General features: G+C 46.8%; 1 protein-coding gene across 9 annotated transcripts in view; it reads left to right on the top strand.

Annotated features, from left to right (window-relative positions):
- NOL4 (nucleolar protein 4) overlaps positions 1-20,142 on the top strand; it is a 692,229-nt gene that overhangs the window by 403,161 nt on the left and 268,926 nt on the right. For 5 of the 9 annotated variants that reach the window (XM_069620996.1, XM_069620993.1, XM_069620989.1 and 2 more), the window contains exons 6-7: positions 2,398-2,530; positions 2,671-2,727. In XM_069620996.1, the coding sequence (XP_069477097.1) occupies positions 2,398-2,530; positions 2,671-2,727 (190 nt within the window). The remainder of the gene's footprint in view (positions 1-2,397; positions 2,531-2,670; positions 2,728-20,142) is intronic. The other 4 variants (XM_069620997.1, XM_069620990.1, XM_069620995.1 and 1 more) reach the window with 1 other exon arrangement.

Here is a 20,142-nt window from a genome sequence, read left to right as displayed (position 1 = left end):
ATCAAAGACCGGTGTCACTCCCTCTAATGCCAGTTTCTGTTATGTCATTTCTGGTTATTTGATACAGTTTGCACAGTAAAAGGCCTGGACGTCTTTTGTCACAGAAGGGCGAAAAATCCTGGCACCAGCACTGTGTATGTGTTTCTCTTATACAAGTGCCCCCTCATTGAATGCAACACCACGCCCCTGTGTTCCTAATGCTTTAGTGCAAAATATCTCAACTCTTGCCCGTTCTGGTAGTAGATTACCAAACAGGGCCCCTTTTCAAAGGTGCTCAGTCAGCTGCATACTCTGGCATGCATATACATGCATCCATGTTCCCTCCTGGGCAAGGCGCACATAGGGCTAAGAATATAGCACATGTTTACTTTTTAACAGTAGCCGGGGTACCCAGGAGCTGTGGGAAAGGCCAGGGTTTGTGTAAACATGGGCAATATGAGAAAACGGGTACAGTATTCGGCTTCAGCTCGGATATTTATGCAGGATAGTGGCAAAGCCACCCTGTACTTTGTCCCTGGTTGGGCATGCGACACAGGGACAGTAATTAGGGCCTGCACTGACCACAAAATCACATCAGTGCGATTTACACTGGTTACTTAACCCTTCAGTCCCGGTCCTCAAAAAGGGCCCAGAGCCCCAGACCGCTGGAAATTAGATAAAGAGAGAGACTACTATTGTGATGATTCGGCACAAGCAGACACATTATACAATAAATCCATGGGTAGAATGAGACCATGTTCCTTGGGCCTACAAACACGTCTTTAGGACAGGCAGGGCGTAGTTCTCTTGAGATACCACTAGATATATTTATAAATACTCCTGGCAATGGCCGCTAAATACAGTAACTCCAAAACACCCAGCCAAAGGGCACTCCATAACCACTTCCAAATGGCCAATCAGACACATCCAGCAACTGATACAGTTGAACAAGACACCCAGAAGTTACAAGCAGAGATCAATCCTCCTACATTTTACATGTTGCATGATTGACAGGGCCAAAAACTATTCAGTTCAAGGAACACGCATCTCCACCTGCTTCCTGGTTAATGGCAGAAAGAACAAGAAAGGATGGTGATAAATGGCCCCTCACCGGCACATAAGCCACATTACATCACTCCCTGTTCCTAAACTCTCTTGTACAGCCCAGAGTCGTTAAACCTACCAGTATTCAACATGTTGCCAGGTGAATGTGAAAATATACAGGGGGCACAGACACGGGTCCCCGCGCTGCCCGTGGAAGAGCTCTGCAGTTTGCTGCACACGTATGTCGTGAAAGGGACTAGGGTGGCAGTGAGCGAGGCACTGATGATTTTGAGATATTATGCCGGAATGGTGGTCGCACTCTGGGGTCAACCAAAGCACAGGCCTTCTAGGGGGGGGAGACTGCTCAGTGGCAGGATGCATGATCTGTGCGTGGCGACAGTTTTTTCAGCAGTTGCACACAGGTAGGTACACACTGGAACAGTTATCCGTGTGTATAGTGACATGCATGGCATTTGCTTCTAATATGCTCTGCCCCGTGCGTTTTAATAGGAGTGTTTTGCGATTGATTATAATGTGCCCATTTTATAAGCACTTACGGGACGGGAGCATGGGCAGAGAAAAAGTCAGGTCACCGCCAGCCTGCTTAAAAGGCACAGTCCTCTCGCCCCCTTCATGTTGGCACCCGAGGCAGCTGCCTGGGTTGCCTTCTGCAAAGACAGGCCCCGCATGACCAAAAGAGGGATCTCATTAGCTGGTCCTGCAAAGGTCTTGTCAAAATCCAATGCTGCTGCCTATTTTGCACAGGTGAGGATCTGGAATTGCCCTTAAAAGGGCCCATTACTATACATTGTACGTTTACCATATTTTGAAACATAAAAAAATGCACTTCTAAGGGTATTTATAAGTACGTGATAATAGTTCAATCCAAAATACCTTAAGGAAACAGCCCCATGGGTTCTTAAACTCATTTGTAGATATGAGCAGAAAAGGAAGCGAAAATGCAGGTTTGGGCAAATGGGCAGGACACATTTATAAGGAATGACAGACGGTGGCATTTGCCCATAGCCCTGGAACAAAATTAGCCACAAAGGGAATGCAAAACCTTATTCAAGGAGAAACCATGCATTTCCTTGCACTGAAGACCCTACCGTCAAACAAAATGGATGCCCTCTTATTCTTAGCCCAAGGTTTCTGGAAGGTACAGTGGGGGCTCGGGAAATAGTGTTTGTATGTTGAACGACACATGACTCGTTGCATCATTGTGCCTGATAATGTGTGTTCGTAACGCCATCATTAAGTATGACTTCTGCAAAGCATGCACTTATTTAAAAAAAAAACAAAGTCTTTACACCAGAGTGATATGTGACCTTGCCAGCACTCTCTGTATAAAAGAAAGCCATCTTCTATTTGCAGGACGAAAGTTCCATAGAAAGCGACGAGTTCGACATGAGTGATTCCACTAGAATGTCGGCCGTGAACTCTGACCTCAGCTCCAACCTTGAAGAGAGAATGCAGAGTCCTCCGAACGCTCACAGGCAGCAAGACGGTGAGTGTTTGCTTTGTAAATGTGTCGCCATGTTTTCTAGCTGCTGACAAACACACAGAACACAAACAAAGGTGAACATGTTGAAGTTCCCACACCTCCTTTCTCTCACCAGTCACAACTTTTCTGACATTCTCTTTAAGGGGTCGTTTGGGACATAATGCAGCAGAGCCAACACTTATTTTTCGCTACAGAACCCGGTACGTCATTTACTATAAATGATATATTTGACATAAACAAACACATGTATAGTCAGTGCTCCAGATATGATTTGGAAGTGGGAGTAAATTGCGAGTAAAATGATTTTTTAGGCAATAAAAATGTAAAGTCCAATTCACAATGGGAGGATTGTATAAGAGGGTCAAAATATGTTGCGACTGTAAAACGGAAATGTTTTTTAAATGATTTCTTGTTACCAAGTTATTCCTGCACATTAAAAGATACAGTTTTACTTCTTTCGGTCAGGCAGTAATAATGGCAGTTTATTCCTGTGGTACTTATATGCACTACTGGTCCAAAAATATCCATGCAGCTTTGTGGGTGAAAGCAGGAGCACGAGGTCCCAAGTGTCTCTTTCCAAAACTTTGTTGGAAGTAATTTTACTCCCTATTTTGATTTTTTTCGGAGTATTTGCCTATTTTTTGTGAGTAAAAATGTCCGATACACCTCTTATCTGTAGGGCTGTGTATAGTGAATTACATCTATCATAGAATTAAATCAGTATTGGGAAACCTATCATATTCTATGTTGAAGCAGTGCCATCATAGATTGGAAATTGCTATATGTTGTTTAATGGAAAAAATGATATCATTGACAATTTTTGATACACTGATCTCTTTATGCTTTTTCCCGAAACAGTGTGCTGAATAGTGAAAATGAAATGCTGAATTCCTTATGTCACATTGTGCAATTTGTACATGATCCATGTTAAAATGCACAACACACGGTGAAATGAAAACACATTCTTCATCGATTTAAATCTATATATCATATACCAACACCACTGTTGAGTCAAAGGATACATTTGCGTAGACTGAGATGAGTCATCAGTCACATGACCGATCCTCCTTTGACCCCGGCTTCCTGGCACATCCTCTCTGAGCTCAGTCTTGGAGCAGAGCTGTCTCTTCAGTGCAGAAAGAGAGATGGCTCTGTTTGTGTGATAATCCCTCAAAATCACAGAACCTGATGTACACGGAATTGCACTAGGGCGGATGAAGAGATGCCCGTGAGCATTTCAGATCTGCACCTGCTGCCTTCTATCAGATTTGCAAAGCCTAGAGCTGGACTCGCGTGCAAATACGGTTCACAAAGATTTGCTAACGGCCATCTCAGATGCCCCAGACTCCACCAGATTTGAACCAGTTTTGGGCCTTGTGAATTAGGTACAAAGGAGCAGGTGCAAACCAGAGGCACTCAAGGCATCTGCTGATTTTCTCCAGTGAAAATCTTTGTGCATCAGGTCAAGTGCTTTAAATATACCTTTTTATAGTCCTCGTCCCTCGTGGTAGATCGCACTTATTTTGTGATCGTGGGGCCAATTTCCAAAGACTTTATACGGAGTAACTGTGATTTACTCGGCTTAAATTCTGTTTGTGCTGAAATATAACATTCCCATGATCTCGTTTTTTTTGCGCTTGCTCCTATAACATGTTCTAACCATATGTTCCTATGTACTGCCGTATGAATGTCGAATTCTGCCAGTACAAAAACAACGCCTAACAATAGGACTGGGTTGAATCTTCAAGGATGGTGAAGTTAAATGCTTTTGGAGGCTAAAACCACTGAAGTCGGTTATGGTAAGAATTCTTTTGGAGGACGGTAAAGGTTTGCTTTCATGGTGATTCCGCTGAATTCTATGGGGTGCAATTGGGTGTCTTAGGGAGAGAAGATGATTCCTGAGACTGATCAACATGACGGCACGACGAGAGCCTGCACCACTTCCTGAGGCCTTTATCCTTGGAGACACCTGTAGTCTGCGATACGTATTGTGGTGAGGGTCTGCTGCAGCACTCTGGGCTCACTTCTTGTTAAGCAAAATACATTTGCTAGATACAGCTATAGGTGTATGTCAGCGTCTGGGAAAGTGTCAGTAAAGAGATCCGTGGAGGCTGAGCACAGGATACACCGGTTCATACCCACAACTTTCAAATGTTATAAAGGAAAATGGTTGAGTATTTGTGAATCGGGTGCAAGGACACTTGCCAACTCCGCTTTGAAATCAATTCAGCGACAGCTTTTTAGGAGAGACATATATGTAAAATATGTCCATATATACTTCTGGATCTCAAAATTGAGGTTGTGCCCCTTTGGACAATGAAGAAGTATGTAGATCTGTGCGCAGCATGCATTTCAGAAGTATACATCTTAGTAACACAAATCAGTGGGCTAAATAGCTTCAGGACTGATACTTTTGTCCGAACTATTTGCAGAGTACAGGCTGCAATCTCTTTGCAACGCTCAGTGGTTTAGAACATGTTCTAAAAAGGTCTGTACCTGTCGGTCCCATGTTTTAATCCCAGTAATGTGACTTTCTGGGTGAATGCTTGTGCTGCAGAAATAAATCACATAACCTTCAGGTAACAAGTTCAAATTCCAGTATGTTGGGGATCTGTGTGATCACTGCAAATGTTTACATAAATGTGGGGGGAGACCCCCCCATACACACCTACATTTATTATTAACTTTACCCCGCCCGCCACATATATATGTCGAAATTCAGCATTTTAGTATGCTCAGTAATGGATTGCGCAATGATGGTATGGGACTGTATGCTAGCACTAATTCCCTACTTGGTGAGTCTCAATCTGGGTTTCGGTCAGGTCGAAGCACTAAATCAGCCCTCATATATGTGAAGGATGAGCTCCTAAACATTATGAACCAGGGATCGGCTGCTCTGCTCCTGCTGCTCGACCTGTCGCAGCATTTGACACCCTAGGCCATACCATCTTGTTGTCCAGGCTAAAGGAAATAGCAAATATCTCAGACAAATGAACCTTTGTTTTGTGGTTCTCCTTTTTGTCTAAGATATACTCTCTAGAAAGCGTATTAACACATGGGGCATTTTTATCCCTTTTGCTATTTAACATCGACCTTAAACCTCTTCATGAATGGCTTGTGAACTATAACATCACTTTCCAGAACTATGCCTGCAATACGCAGCTAATTTTCCGTAGCCCTTCTTCTAGCACCGAACAGGTCTATGCTGATATAAAAAACATGCTTAATTATATCAAACAATGGATGGACCAAAACTGTCTCGGCCTTAATACAGGCAAAACAGATGGTCTCACCACCCACCTGACATTTACGCCCAACCAACCAGAGGAGCAGCTTTCCTTAAAGGCAATGTTAAACTCCTACCATCAGTGAAACATCTAGGGGTCCATCTTGATTCACATCTTTCTATGGCCCAACATGTTAATAAACTAGTGAGTGTGAATGTGTCCAATTTAGAGGGCACTATAGGGCCAAACAAGATGGCTGCATTCTAGTGAGCTCCCACACGGCCTAAAATTAATCCTGCCTAATCCTTGTCAATCCGGATCTCCTCTGCCTTGACAAGGGCATTTCCACTCGGCCAGAAGGTTCCCCTACCGAGACGCAGAAAACCGGAGGCAAATCGCACGATCCCAGTGCGAAAACGCAGTCTCCCGGACCTGGGATCGCGGGAGACGAGTGGACCCGTCGGAAACCGGGAAGCGCAGTGACAATCCTAGCCCATGAGCAGAGCGGCAGTGCGGGGACTGCGGACCCCTGCAGCAGATACGCGGGTTGACGCCGCGTGAGCCCCCAGTCAGCAGCGGGCTTGAAGCGACCCCTCCCACCCCCTCCCCTCCATCATCCTACGGCGCCAAGGGCGCCAGCGCACCATCGACAGGCGAGCCAGAGGGAGAAATCTGCAGCCGCAGCCCTGGAGGACGCAGCCGGCGCAGCTGCCTCCTCTCCGGCACCCGAGGTATGCTGGGCGAGTCGGAGGCCGGCGCCGCTCCTGGAACCTTCCCCCTCACCCCCACAACCAGACCCGAGACGCGGGGTGGAGAGGCCCAGGTCGCGGAACCGCAGCGCTGCAGCCCCGAAACCGCGCATGAAGACAACTCCTCCTGCATCCAGAAGACCCTGGAGGGCAGCCAGTGGATACCGCCCACTGAATAAACAGGTACGGGGTGCGCGAGGGGGGGGGGGCAGACAGCTCGAGCCAAAAGTTTACCATCCTGAGCCCCCCCCCGCGAACTCGGAGCACCACAACCCGGATGCGTTGAGACCACGCTGGGACCCCCAACCCTGATACATCCAGCTCGATCAAAGTAACACATAAACTTCACCCCCCCTGGCCAAAACAACGGGTGACTACGACCCTCACAGACCGGCGCCTGCCGGCAGGCCCGGCCGCATACAAGTCTCTCACAACGGCCCCTCCTCCCGATGCGCCCAATCCATAAAGACCCCCGCACAGACATGGCGACCTGAGGAGCTCACTCAATCAGTCCCCAGACTCCGAACACCATTCTAGAGCGCACATGAGGAGAGGGCAGAGTGCTCCTACAATCATGTGCTATTCTCTCCGAAATCCCCCCAATAACTCTGAAAACTACGACTGCCCCCCCCCCCCCGCCCCCAGGAAGGCAACAAATCGAGATTTCCCCCCTAGGCAACTCAGCCACAACACCAGCTAACTCGAACCTCTCCTCCCAGCTATAGTGGAGAAGCAGCCTTCACTTCACCGCAGCAAAGCCCGAAAGAGCAGGCTACACGTGACTCTTGGTCCAGAGGTGCCGGAGCTCCCTGGTCGCCAAACACTGTAATAGTGAGCCCATATATACTTCAGTGGAAACCGCCTAAAACCAAAGTCAAGCTGCACACGCTAGCCCCACAGACGCATCAGGCAGCAAGATGATCACCACACTCTCCATAGCATGAACCACGCTCCCCCGAGGGGTAACAACCTCTACGTTACCACCGCAGACCAGAACTGAAACCATCACCACAACACAGCAGGCTCAATGGGGAAGACAGATATATCACAAAGGAAAGTACATTTCGAGACAGGCACTGCCCCCAAAACCCCAAGATTACAAGAGGAACCAGAAACCCCCACGGCCAGTCAACTCCAAATGGAAGAAACAACCGCGTCCACCGATATTAAGGCTCTTCTCCTAGATCTGAAAGCTGGCATAGGGAGTCTAAATAGTAAAATGGATGGTCTCTCTTCGAAGGTGGATCTCCTCCAGCACCAACTGGACAATCACTCTGAGAGGCTCAATGAGGTGGAACAACGTATGTCCAGCTTAGACAATGGCACAACAAACCTGGAGACAAGACTCACTCAGTTAGAATCCCAAATGAAAACAACTACCGCCGTGGGTGAAGACTTAGGGGGCTGTTCCCATAGGAACAACATCAGGATCGTCGGAGTGGGAGAAAACCACCTCGGAACGAAGATGGAGGACTTTGTCGAAGCACTGTGTACCACTCTTTTTGGCCGCGAAGCACTCTTCCCCCCTCTTTGTCGTGGAAAGAGCACACAGGATCCCCTCCACTAAAAACATCCCGGGAGGGCCCCCCAGGCCAATAATTGCCAAATTACTAAACTACAAGGACCGAGACTCCATCCTCCGCTTGGCCCGAGAGAAGGGGGAAATACACCATGATGGGAACAGAATCCACTTTTTCCCAGATTTCTCGCCAACAGTCCAATCCCAGAGAAGATCCTTCACATCCACCCGGCAGAGGCTCAAAGATAACCAGATCACCTATTCAATGCTGTTCCCGGCTCGCCTCAGAATCCAACACGGAGGAAAGGTCCACTTTTTCTAATCTCCAGAAGAAGCTAACGAGTTCCTAGACCGGGCGGGCTGCTCCAGACCTAACCCCACTCAGGCACGCCCACAAAGAGACAGAAGCAGAAACCCTCCATAAACCAAATCGAAGTCAATGGCACCAACACTAAGCAGGAAAAATGTATCTCATGTTCCGGAGAATATCGTTGCAGATAGGCACCCCAAGGCCATGCACCATGGGAAGCCACCAGGGCCCCTTGCTTAGCAAGGTCAACGGAAGCCCCGAACGCCCCTTGCACAGCATTTGTTTGTTTCACAGTTTATTGTTATTGGGAGGGATTGCAACCGACAACCTGGAGACCCCAGGAACCGTCTCCTGCAACAGTTCACTTACGGGCCAGTTGGGGGTTGCCCGTGGAAAAAGTTCACCATGGGTAGCGGGAAAAAACTGCACCGCCCAACCCTTTACCTCCCGCCGACCCTCCATTCCTCATCTCACCACCAGCAAGACTGCACCGTCCAGCAAATAATTTCGCAAACAGTGACCCATTCGTCGGATCAAAGTTAACCTCAACAACACTGATTGATAATGGCCGAACAAAAGCCAACATATACCTTAATCCACTCCATTCAAAGTAGCAACCTGGAACATAAGGGGGGGGGTAAGATTCCGTCCAAAACACAGAAAATCCTACAGTACTTGAGAAGACATGAGGTCGACGTGGCTCTGATCCAAGAAACGCATCTAATTCCCAGGAAACACCACATATGGGCCAAGTCTTGGGGTTGCCACAGATACTTCTCATCATACTCGTCCTACTCCAGAGGTGTCACAATCTTAATTCACAGAGGGACCAATTTCTGATTAATCAACACAGCGAAAGACTCCAAAGGTAGAGCTATCTTGGTGAGTGGCATCATAGCAGGCAAATAGATAACCTTTGTCAACTCCTACGCACCTAATGTGGACGGCCCCAACAATTTTGGCTGGGTACTATCTCATCTCTCCACCCAAGACCCGACCACAATAATCTGGGGAGGTGATATGAACACAGTCCTCGACCCGGTCAGAGATAGATCACGGACCATACCACAACCCAAATCTAAAGCCAGCCTTCAAATGGCAGAAACTGAGCGGCTAACTGAGATCTGCAAGACTACAACTTCCACTTGGCGGTGCACAACACAAACTCTAGAATCAACTACCTATTCACCTCAACAAATGGCCCACTAAAGAGCGGCCCATGTCACATCCTCCCAAGAACTCTCTCCGACCACTCCCCAATAATCCTCAGTCTCAACTCCTCCCAGCCTAGATCCACGCTGCAACGCTGGCGCTTCAAAACCGGCTCCATGCAAGACGAGGTATTCGCTACCGAATTGAGAGAAGAGATTAATACATTCTTAGAAGCCAACACAGGTTCAGTCCCCTCCGCCAGCACGATCTGGGAAACACTAAAGTGCTTTACAAGGGGAGTCTGCCAGGCCAAGGAAAACGGCATCCTCAAACTCATCAGACAGGAGCTTGCAGCCAGTGAAGATCTTCTTAAAAACCTCGAGCGACAAAGCACGAGCTCAGACGACCCGAGAATAAAGGCTGCCCTGAAAGAGGAACTGCAGAAATTCAACACCACGGCAGAACGAGAAATACAATTTCTAAACAGTGGCAGCCAAATCAGACAGTACGGCGAGGGACAAAAACCTGGTGCCCTCCAAGCAAATTTAATAAGAGCCGACTGCAGGCTGACTCCAATCGAAGGTATTTGCAACACGCAAGGAGTGCTAATACACACAGACGAAGGAATGGCGGAAGAATTTAAACTCTTCTACCAAGATCTCTACAGTACCAAGCACAATAGAAACTCAAACACTCCGCTAGAGTATCTAGAAGACACAGAGTTATATTGGGTCGAAAGTCATCTACGAGAGCCACTCAACAAATTGGTCACGCAAGAAGAGATCATCGAGGCCATTAAGGCTCTTCCGAACTCCACAGCCCCCGGCCCAGACGGCCTAACAGGGGAATTCTATAAAGCATTTGCGAATACCCTAGTCCCCCTCCTGGCAGCAGCATACGAGGAAGCTCTAGAAAAGGGTGCCCTCCCTCAGTCCACCTGCGAAGCCAATTCGTCCTCTTGCATAAACACGACAAGCCTCCAGAGGAATGCGCATCCTACCGTCCTATTTCCCTACTCAACCTCAACAATAAAATACTAGCGAAGGTACTCACAAACAGATTGATGCCACTGATGCCAGCCCTGGTACTCGCAGACCAGGCAGGGATCATACCCGGCCGCAACACGACCCTTGGAATCAGAAGGCTATTCGGCGTCATGGAGGCACTAGATCCATCCCAGCAAGGATTCGCAGTACTACTCGATGCCGAGAAAGCATTTGATTCGGTAGAGTGCCCATTCCTGTTCACAGTTCACCAGAATGGGATTGGGAGCACGCTTCATTAAACTGGTATCCCTCTTATGCACCAAACCACAAGCCAACATCATAGTGGGATCAGCAAAGTCAGCTACCATCGACCTGCAATGAGGTACCAGGCAGGGCTGCCCTCTATCACCTGTATTATTTGCCTTGGTAATGGAATCACTTGCCACTAACCTTCGCGAACAGCGGCAACACAGGGGACTCGTCATAGGACCACATAAGCTTATTATTTCCCTGTACGCGGACGACGTTGTGTTGTTCATATGTGACCCCGCAGACAACCTGAACCCGGTCATGAGAGAGGTGATCAAATTCAGAGCAGCCTCTGGGCTGAAAATCAACCAGTCAAAATCCATAGTGTTCCCACTGACCCCGGCGACTAAACCATTTGCGGACGACTTCCAGCTTACGTGGAAAACATCCAAAGTTCGGTACCTGGGAATACAAATGTCACAAAATCATCAGGAAGTGTTCCATGACAACTATGAAGAAGTCACCAAATCATTGCAGGAGAAAGTGGCTCGTTGGAAGACCCTACCACTAACCCTCTGGGGAAGAGCCTCCCTAGTTAAGATGGTGATCTTACCGAAGCTTCTATACTTATTTACCAACATTCCCATATTACTACCACAACCCTTCCTGAAGAGATTGAAAAGCATGGTCCTCGATCTACTATGGGCGGGCAAGCCGGCCAGAGTGGCGCACTCAACACTAACTCTCCCAGTAACAAGCGGAGGTCTAGCTCTTCCAGACCTAGAGAAATACTTCTGGGCGGCACAGGCACAATTCCGCAGCTACTGGTACTCTACACAGGCAGTCAGACCTCACGTGCAGGTGGAACGGGCCCTAGCAACGCCCAACCTACTGAGTGCGGTCATCTTTGGCTGGATCCCCGCCCCCAACAACACCATGAATGTAGTACTATCGACGTACAAAATCTGGAAGAAACTCTCCCAAAAATATGAGGTGCAAACGAGGTACTCACCCCTCCTCCCCGTCAAATTCATACCAGGAATCCCGCTGACATCAGAAAGGGTTTTCCATCAATGGCTGGAAAAGTTTCATATAAACACCTTAGGAGACCTCTTCAGCTTCCTAACTCCAGAGCAGGCAAAATTGAGAGGCGGCACCACAGCGCTAGACACTTTCATCTATTTCCGAACCCGCTACACATTACAGGCATTCCTACCCAACTTCCCACGTCAACCTCCGACCTGGCAACTTCTACATAACGTAATACAAGCGCAGGGTGAAGGAAGGCTGGTCTCACAAATATACAGAGCCATCATCACTGACACGGCCTCTGACAACTCCCGAGCAAAAGCCAGATGGGAAAAGTCCCTTAGTATATTCATCTCAGAAGAAGACTAGTCTTTCATCCTGAAACAAACGCAAAACATTTCTCTCAACACACGCCTCAAACTAATCCATTTCAACTTCCTTCATCAAACCTATTATACACCAACAAAAGCGAACAAACACCACCCTGAATCACCCTCAAAATGCGAGCGATGTGGGACCACGTCAGCCGATTTTGTCCACCTCGCATGGGACTGTCCCAAACTTACTCCGTTCTGGAGCCAGGTCCTGGAGATAACTGGCGCAATCATCGGAGAAGCTGTTCAACCTGTCCACACGGCGGCCCTACTCGGAATGACGAAAATGGGAATGGCACAAACTTAGTTCCATCCTAATGTGGGTGAGAAGTTGTATTGTGTTACGGAAAATCAAAAATAAAGGTTTTAAAAAAAGAATGTGTCCAATTTCATCGCCTCTGCTAAGCACTCCAACATATCCTCTATCCTAATTCTCCTTGACCTGTCTGCTGCCTTTGACACTGTCGATCACTCTGATTTCCTTAATACTTTTTCTTCTTGGGATTCCCTATCGAGCCCTTGCCTGGATTGAATATAACCTTGCTATAACCTTGCGCCTCCCCAATTCTCTGTCTTCTTAAACAGCACCACCTCTCAACTCATTCCTCCAACTGTTGGTGCTCCACAAGGCTCTATCTTGGGTCCACTCCACTTTACACTCTACACCTCTACTCTTGGGGCACTAATCTCCTCCTTTGGGTTCTCATACCAACGTTTTGCAGACAACACCCAAATAATCTCTCCTCTGGTCTCTCTATCAAAATTTCCACCTGTCTCTCTGCCAGTAAATATTGGATGGCTTCACACTCTCTGATGTTAAACTCTACCAAAACAGAGGTGCTCTTCTTCCCTGCCAAAAGCTCTCTTATCTCTTCCGCTATCCAGTTCCCACCTGACAGTCTCCCCTACTCTTCTTCCATCTTCAGCTAGAAACCTCTGCATCATCTGACCCTTCTCGCACCTTTTCTACTTTCATCTCCAAAACTGAAACTGCAGTTCACATCAATCTCTTAAATATTAGGAAAATCAGGCAGCTCCATCCTTCAACACCGCCAAGCATCTCTTAACCACTCTTGTCTTCTCTAATCTGGACTACTGCGCCAGCATCCTCTTTGGTCCCCCCATCTAGGCTTTCTGTCCTCTCGACAAGATCATTAACTTCACTACCATTGAATGCCTTCACTTCACACCGACTTCCTCGTACCGGCACCAGGCTGGATGACTGCCAGGCTGGATGACTGATAATGCAAAACAGGGCCAGATTTAAATGTCTTCTCCTGGTTCACACATCTATCCATGGTAAGGCACCACTGTGTTTATCCTCTAAATCAAACTCTAGATATGGTTTAAGCTTTCTCGTAATCTCTGCTTTGCCTCCTCAACTGCCCTTGTGGCTCCTCGCCCTCCCTGTGCTTCCTCTGGCTTCCCGCTGCTTCTCTCCTCTTTCTTCACTTGCATGGAATTCTCTTCCCTTCGACATCCGAGAAACAGTCCAGGCGGATTTGTTCAAAACCAAATTAAAAGCCTTCCTCCTCGCCTCTGAGTTACTTTCTTAACGTGGCTCTCATCTGTCTGCTAGCTAACATTTTTCCCTTGCCTCTAACCTGCCTTTGTCCTTCACTTCCTCTGAGTCCCCTCTATCACTTCACCCATCATGGTCACATCCCAAGCACAGCTGGCCGTACCGCCTACCTGAACTTAAAAATGTCCAATTTTCATTGTCCTTAATCTCTATGTGTGTCTACTTATGCATTGTCCACAGTGACTGTTCCATTTACTCCCCACCACATTCTGGTCAGTATATCCCTCAAACTTACCCCATTGTATGAAGCTCACAGATTCCCGTAAAATCTGATTTCTTATCTATTGTACGTACTTTTGTGATCAAAAGAGCATTGTTCAGGGATTTTTGTAAATTTTATGAGCATCTATGCACGGCAGGAGCTCCCACAACCAGAAGGAGGAAGAACACTTCATGAGTGCCATAGCCCTTCCAACACTGGGAAGGGAAGACAGTGACATACACCGGGGCGCTTTCTTAGTAAAAAAAATAAAATAAAATTAGTGGAAGAGGTAAAGGAGGCCATAATGGAAATGGCAGCGAATAAGGCGCCAGGGGAAGATGACTTCCATGTAGAATTGTATAAAGTAGGAGGGGACAGGCTGGTTGAAACGTTGTTGCTCTACAGCAAAGCAGAGAAAGAGGGCACTTTGCCCATAGAGTTTAATAGGATATTCACAACGGTGTTATCGAAACCGGGACGAGACCGCACAAGTGGTGGAAGCTACCGACCAATATCTCTAATAGATGTAGATATTAAAAGGATTGCAAAAGTGCTGGCAACAAGTCTTCGGAGATTGATTGCAAAACTAGTGCACAAAACCCAAGTGGGCTGCATGCTTGGCCGGTTAGCCAGGGTTACTATGACACTATTGTTACATACGCTTGGGCAGGAAATAGATGGCAATTCAGGAGTAGGGCTCTCTCTAAACGAGGAGAATGCGTTTGATATGGTTGAGTGGAGATACTTGTTTTGAACGTTGAAGAGATTTGGTCTGGGAGAGGACTTCATCAAAAAAGTTAAATTGGTATACTATCAGCCTAGTGAAAGGGTGAATGGAGGGGGGCACATTTCAGAGCACTTTCAGATCACAAGAGGGGCAAGGCAAGGTTACCCACTCTCACCACTAATGTTCATGCTGGCACTAGAACCTCTCTCTGTGGCAATTCAGGAGAAAAGAAATAACAGGGATACAGACACCAATTGGAGAAATGAAAGCCCTGATATATTTATTTTATTTATTTAGTGCATTTGTTAAGCACACTAAGCCCGCAGGCATGAAGGCGCTGGTTACAACAAGGAATGCTTAACAACTGTCAGTCAATATGTACAGTATCAAGAAAATTCAAGTCTTAATCCAGGAGGGTTATTCAGACAGAACCCAGGGTGCATGCCAGTGATATAATGTTCATGTTAGCCAACCCGGGTCACGCTATACAGGCACTGGTAAGAGTTATACAGTCTTTCTCCACCTTTTCTGGGTACAGAATTAACTGAGACAAGTGTGAAGCGATGCGTGCAAACACATCCAAAGAAAATCTACGTGGTCAGAGGTTCAAATGGGTGGAGAAGGGCATGAAATATTTAGGAATAAATCTAAATAGGGGGTTTAATAGATATGATTTAGAATAACACAGAAAGGGTGTGGAACAAAATGTGTATGGACATGACCAGATGGACGTCGCTGAACAAATCTATATGGGCAAAAGTTCAAATTGTAAGAATGATGATTGTAGCGCGACTAAACAATATATTCAGCATGTTGCCTCTAGAAGTTCCATCCCTTCTGATGAGAAAGATTTTATGTGGGATAAAGGACTGTGTGTCGGGAAGTCTGCGACCAAGGCCTAAATTAGAGAAACTCTACGCCCCTATCAAGGCAGGTGGTCTCAACTTACCACATGTACAACTATATTACCTGGCGCAACAGCTCTTTCAAGTGATAGCATTCAGATACAGGAAGCGAGTCGGACTGGGTCCGACTAGAGCAAAAGAAGAGGCATAAGAGCGGGGCAGCAGCAGGCTCGGACTGGCCTGTAGGGCAAAAGGCCCATGTCCGAACCAAAAATACGAACTACTGTTGTGGGCCACTTTTTTGGCCAATGTGGGCCAGTTTGATGAGTTACTCCACTATGCAGCTAATAGTTGTGACCAGTGTTGCTTGATAAATAGAATTTATAATGCATAATTTGCATCACATTTTATTAAAAAAAAACTCCCCCTTGGGAGCTACTCAAACTGTCTGCCACAAAATGAATGAATTGTCATTTGCAACGGTGGGCCACTTTTTAATTGGTGCCCGAGACACTTTTATGGCCGAGTCCCACATATGGTGCGTATGGTGAAAGCAAAAAGTACCAGCATCTGAGGGCCACAGTGAAAGCATGGGAAAGGGCTCACTGACTAATCCAGGTCGATGGCTACTGGGAAAAGGAAGGCCCACTATGGAACAATAAAGCCATACAAAAATGAGTGAGGACTGTAGCATAGGCAGAATGGGACCCCACAATAAAGGATGTACTGGATGGGAGAAAGTTACTTACCTACTACACACTGGTATCACCACATAACCTGAGTCTCTCAGATGCTTGGAAATATATGCATCTAGTGCACTGCATCATTTAGGTGCAAAGAGACAACCAGCACATCCCCGGTGGCTCCCCGGTAGCAAATGTAATTTGCAAATGGAGAGGGGAGGAAAGCGTTAATAGGGAAATTGAACGCAGTGCTTCAGGATTCTATATATGAGAATTGCACGAGGAAAGGAATAGTGGAGAGGTGGCAGAGAATGCTCAGAGAATGCTCAACACACAACTAGACAAAGAATCAGTAGACCGCATTCTGGAGAACTTTGCAAACCGAAGCAGAGAAGTGAGGCTCAAGTTGATGCAGTTCAAAATACTACAAGGGTGGTACTGGACTCCGTAGGCATTAAACAGCAGGCTACATGTTGGAGGTGCAGCAAGCACGGAGCTGATCTCTTACATACATTATGGGCGTTCACTAAGAAGAAGGGACATTGAACTGACTCCTGACCTTTGTATATTGCATGATCCGTTGAGAGAAGGTGACCTAGAGAAACAAGAGGCACAGTGGCTCAGCACAGCTTTGATGGTGGCTAAACAGGGAGTGTTAAGATCATGGGGCACTCAAAATATACCCCGAATGAAAACCTGGGAGATAGACCTGGCGCAGATGGCGACGTGTGAAAAACGGATATAGAGAGCACAAGATAGAGAAGAAGTGTTTATACGAACATGGGGTAAATATCACACATTGAGGGTTGGAGCTGAACACAGAGAGAAAGAATTGTAGGGTAATGTATTAAAGACCACTTGCACAATGGGAGTAGCTACGCGCTAATGTTAATTATTCAGTTACGTAAATAAATAAGCAGAGGGCACAGCTCGATACAAGATATGCCTCATGCTTAATGCTTCGTGTTAGGTGGAAATCCGTACTTTTTGTTTGTTTGCTGTTCATCTGGTTTTGTATGTTCATACCCTGGTTTGGGAATACTTTCAGCCTTTGGACCTGGACAGTATCCTTCATCGGTTGGCCTATCACTGATTTATGTGCTGTTGAGCTACACTAAGTTGGAGGCGAGATATGTAGGCATGCTTTAAGACGGAAGTGCACATTATAGGATAGAGTGCAAACAAAGGAGATCAGGAGATCGATGATAAGCAAAGGCACATATATAATTGTAAAGTATAACGAAGGCTGTAATGTGTAATGATGAATGATTTCCTATTCTATGCACTAGACAGCGAGCCAATAGATGTTGTTGTAAATTCCTTATTCCTCAAAATACTCAGTGAAAATTACAATGGGGAAAAAAAAGCATTTTTCCTCCTATAAATAAATAGTACGACTAACTACTATTTAATGATCCTGAAGTAGAATAGGACTTTCATCTCAGAGCTCCATGCAGCTAGCATTGCTTGTGCCGTTATTAGTTTGTGCCTCAATGATGGCAATTCTCTGTTGCTTGCCACCCCTAAATACGTTTGGAATAAAATAAACATGACTGCCTGCACTGTAGTTGGCCTGTTGTCCAAAATGCTTATCTCTCAAGAAGCTACACTGGTTACCCATCATGGCAAGGATTAGATTTAAATCACTGACCCTGGTCTTTATGGGCCTACAGAATATCGGTCCCAAATATCTATCTAGAAAATGTCAGTGGTACACCCCTTCATGTGTCCCTCCATCTTCCCTTGTGCTCCTTCTGTCCGAATTTCGCTTCAGGTGGTCAAAAGCAATGGGGGAGGTCTTTCCAAGTGATGGCCACTAAACTTTGGAATGCGCTGCCGTGTGACCTCTGGTGTCCAAACAACCTCCCTGTTTTCAGAAAAATTCTGAAAAGGTTCCTATTTAGATAAGTCTTTTCCCTTTCCTGTGAAATCATTACACTTTGGGCTACCACTTATATGCCTCGGCCATAACCACTTTATAAATATACAAATACTGTAGATTTTCACCTGCTACAGAGTCAGGGTATAGCCAGACACTGGGCCTCATTCCGAGTCTGGTGGAAAAAGAAAAAAATCTGGTATTACCGCGAAGGCGGTCCCACTGGTTCCGCCACAGTGGGGCACCGGAAACAAGATAGGATTACGCCCTGTCGGCCGTGCGCATCCCCTATCTGCGGAACCGGTGACACAGTCATCACTGTGGAGATGGATGTACTGCCACAAATGTTGACAGTGCATCCGCCTCTGCTGCGTGCATGCCGGATATAGCGGCACCGCAGACACGGGGGAGCTGGAAACACCAGAACCTGGAAATGACGTGATCGCAGGAAAGAGCCCAGCGGCCATTAAAAAAAATCACAATACACTGCAATCTCCCTGTGCATTAAGCCATCCACCCCTTCTGAGTGCCTGAGCCAATCAAGGGACATGTCAGTCAGGATTCCTCAAACCCACCAGCGCAAGCCGCGCTTTGGTGAGGCTGTGCTCAACATGCTGGTATATCACATTGTGGAGTATGCCGGGGAGCTTTTTTCAGCGCCCCAGTGCCACAGCACGCAGCTCAGGAGGAAGGCAATCTGGGCGGAAGTTGCCGGAAAGGTGACTGCTGTGGGGGTGACACCACACTGTGTCAAGGACTGCCATAAGTGGTGGGACGACCTGAGGGTGCGCAACCTCCTTGCTGCACACTGCAGGCACTGCACGGCTACAGGTGGCTGACCACCTTCTCATCAAGCTACTGCCCTGGGAGGAGAAGTGAGGCAGTGTACTGCACATGGAGGGGATTGAGGGAGTCGGTGCAGCGGAGGCAGGAGCCGGGACACCTGTTGCGGCTGGTAAGTATAGAAAGTGCCAAAATATCAAGCGCACACCTACCCAACCTGCCCCCGTATCCCCACTGCACTGAAATGGCCATAGCACTGCCCACATCACCCCGACACAGCCCTCCCATTGCCCCCCCACCTAGTGAATGTTACGCAATGCAAGTCATGTTCAGTGATTCAGAACACACACCTCTCATCGGGATCATACAATTACTGTGCCTTTTTTAAGCCGACCATTAAAAATTGTGACTTTTTTATTTCGACCCCATATATATGTGGGGGGATGGGTACAGTATATAATGAATGCAGGGGATTGCAGGGGGTGCATTTTGGTGGTCAAAGTAAAAACAGCACTGTGATCCCATATATGCCCTCTCATCTGGCCTGCTATACCTGTAATGGCTCGAAACACACACATCTCATCAGGGCTGCTATACTTGTAATGGTTCAGAACAGACACATTCCATCTGAGCAGCTATGCCTGTAGTGTCTCAGAAGAAGCAATCCCATGAGGGCTGCTAAAGTTGTAATGGCTCAGACCACACACACACATCCCATCAGGGATGCTCTACCTGTAATGGCTCAGAACAAGCACATCTCACCTGGGCTCTTATTCTTGTAATGGCATGGAGTGCTGGTAAAGCATCTGCATTCAAGCAAATACTGCATCTGGTGAGACACACCTCTAACTCTATAATTCCCAGCCTAATGGCCAAAAGAAGGTTTGCACACATCTAAAAAAAGGAGCACCCAATGGTAAAACTGCACTGGATTTGTAAATGGAAAGGGCATTTTCAGCTTTTAAAATATGTATTAGTGTTATGTCAAAGGACAAAAAGGAGAGAAAGAGCAACTCTGAACCTAAGCACTACAGGAGAACAAAGTGAGGGGTGGGCGGGGACATGGGGAGATCTAAGAAATAGAAAATCCAGATTAGAGAAAGGTATGCCAATAACATAAGAGGCAGTGCAAGAAAGATAATCAAAAGGAGTAGCAACCACAACAGAGAAAATAATAAACAGATATAGCCAGAGTAAGGACATGAGAGAGGAAGACAAGTTATATCAACCGATAAACATATAGGAGGGAAAGAGCAATAATAGAAAGCGGAGAAGGGAGAGTTAGAGGCAGAACATCAGAAAGTGAGAGACTGGGGAAA

The sequence above is a fragment of the Ambystoma mexicanum genome, chromosome 5q, assembly GCF_040938575.1.
Source record: "Ambystoma mexicanum isolate Mex_15411 chromosome 5q, UKY_AmexF1_1, whole genome shotgun sequence".
In the NCBI taxonomy this organism is placed as follows: domain Eukaryota; kingdom Metazoa; phylum Chordata; class Amphibia; order Caudata; family Ambystomatidae; genus Ambystoma; species Ambystoma mexicanum.
This window is presented reverse-complemented; position numbering and strand designations above follow the sequence as displayed.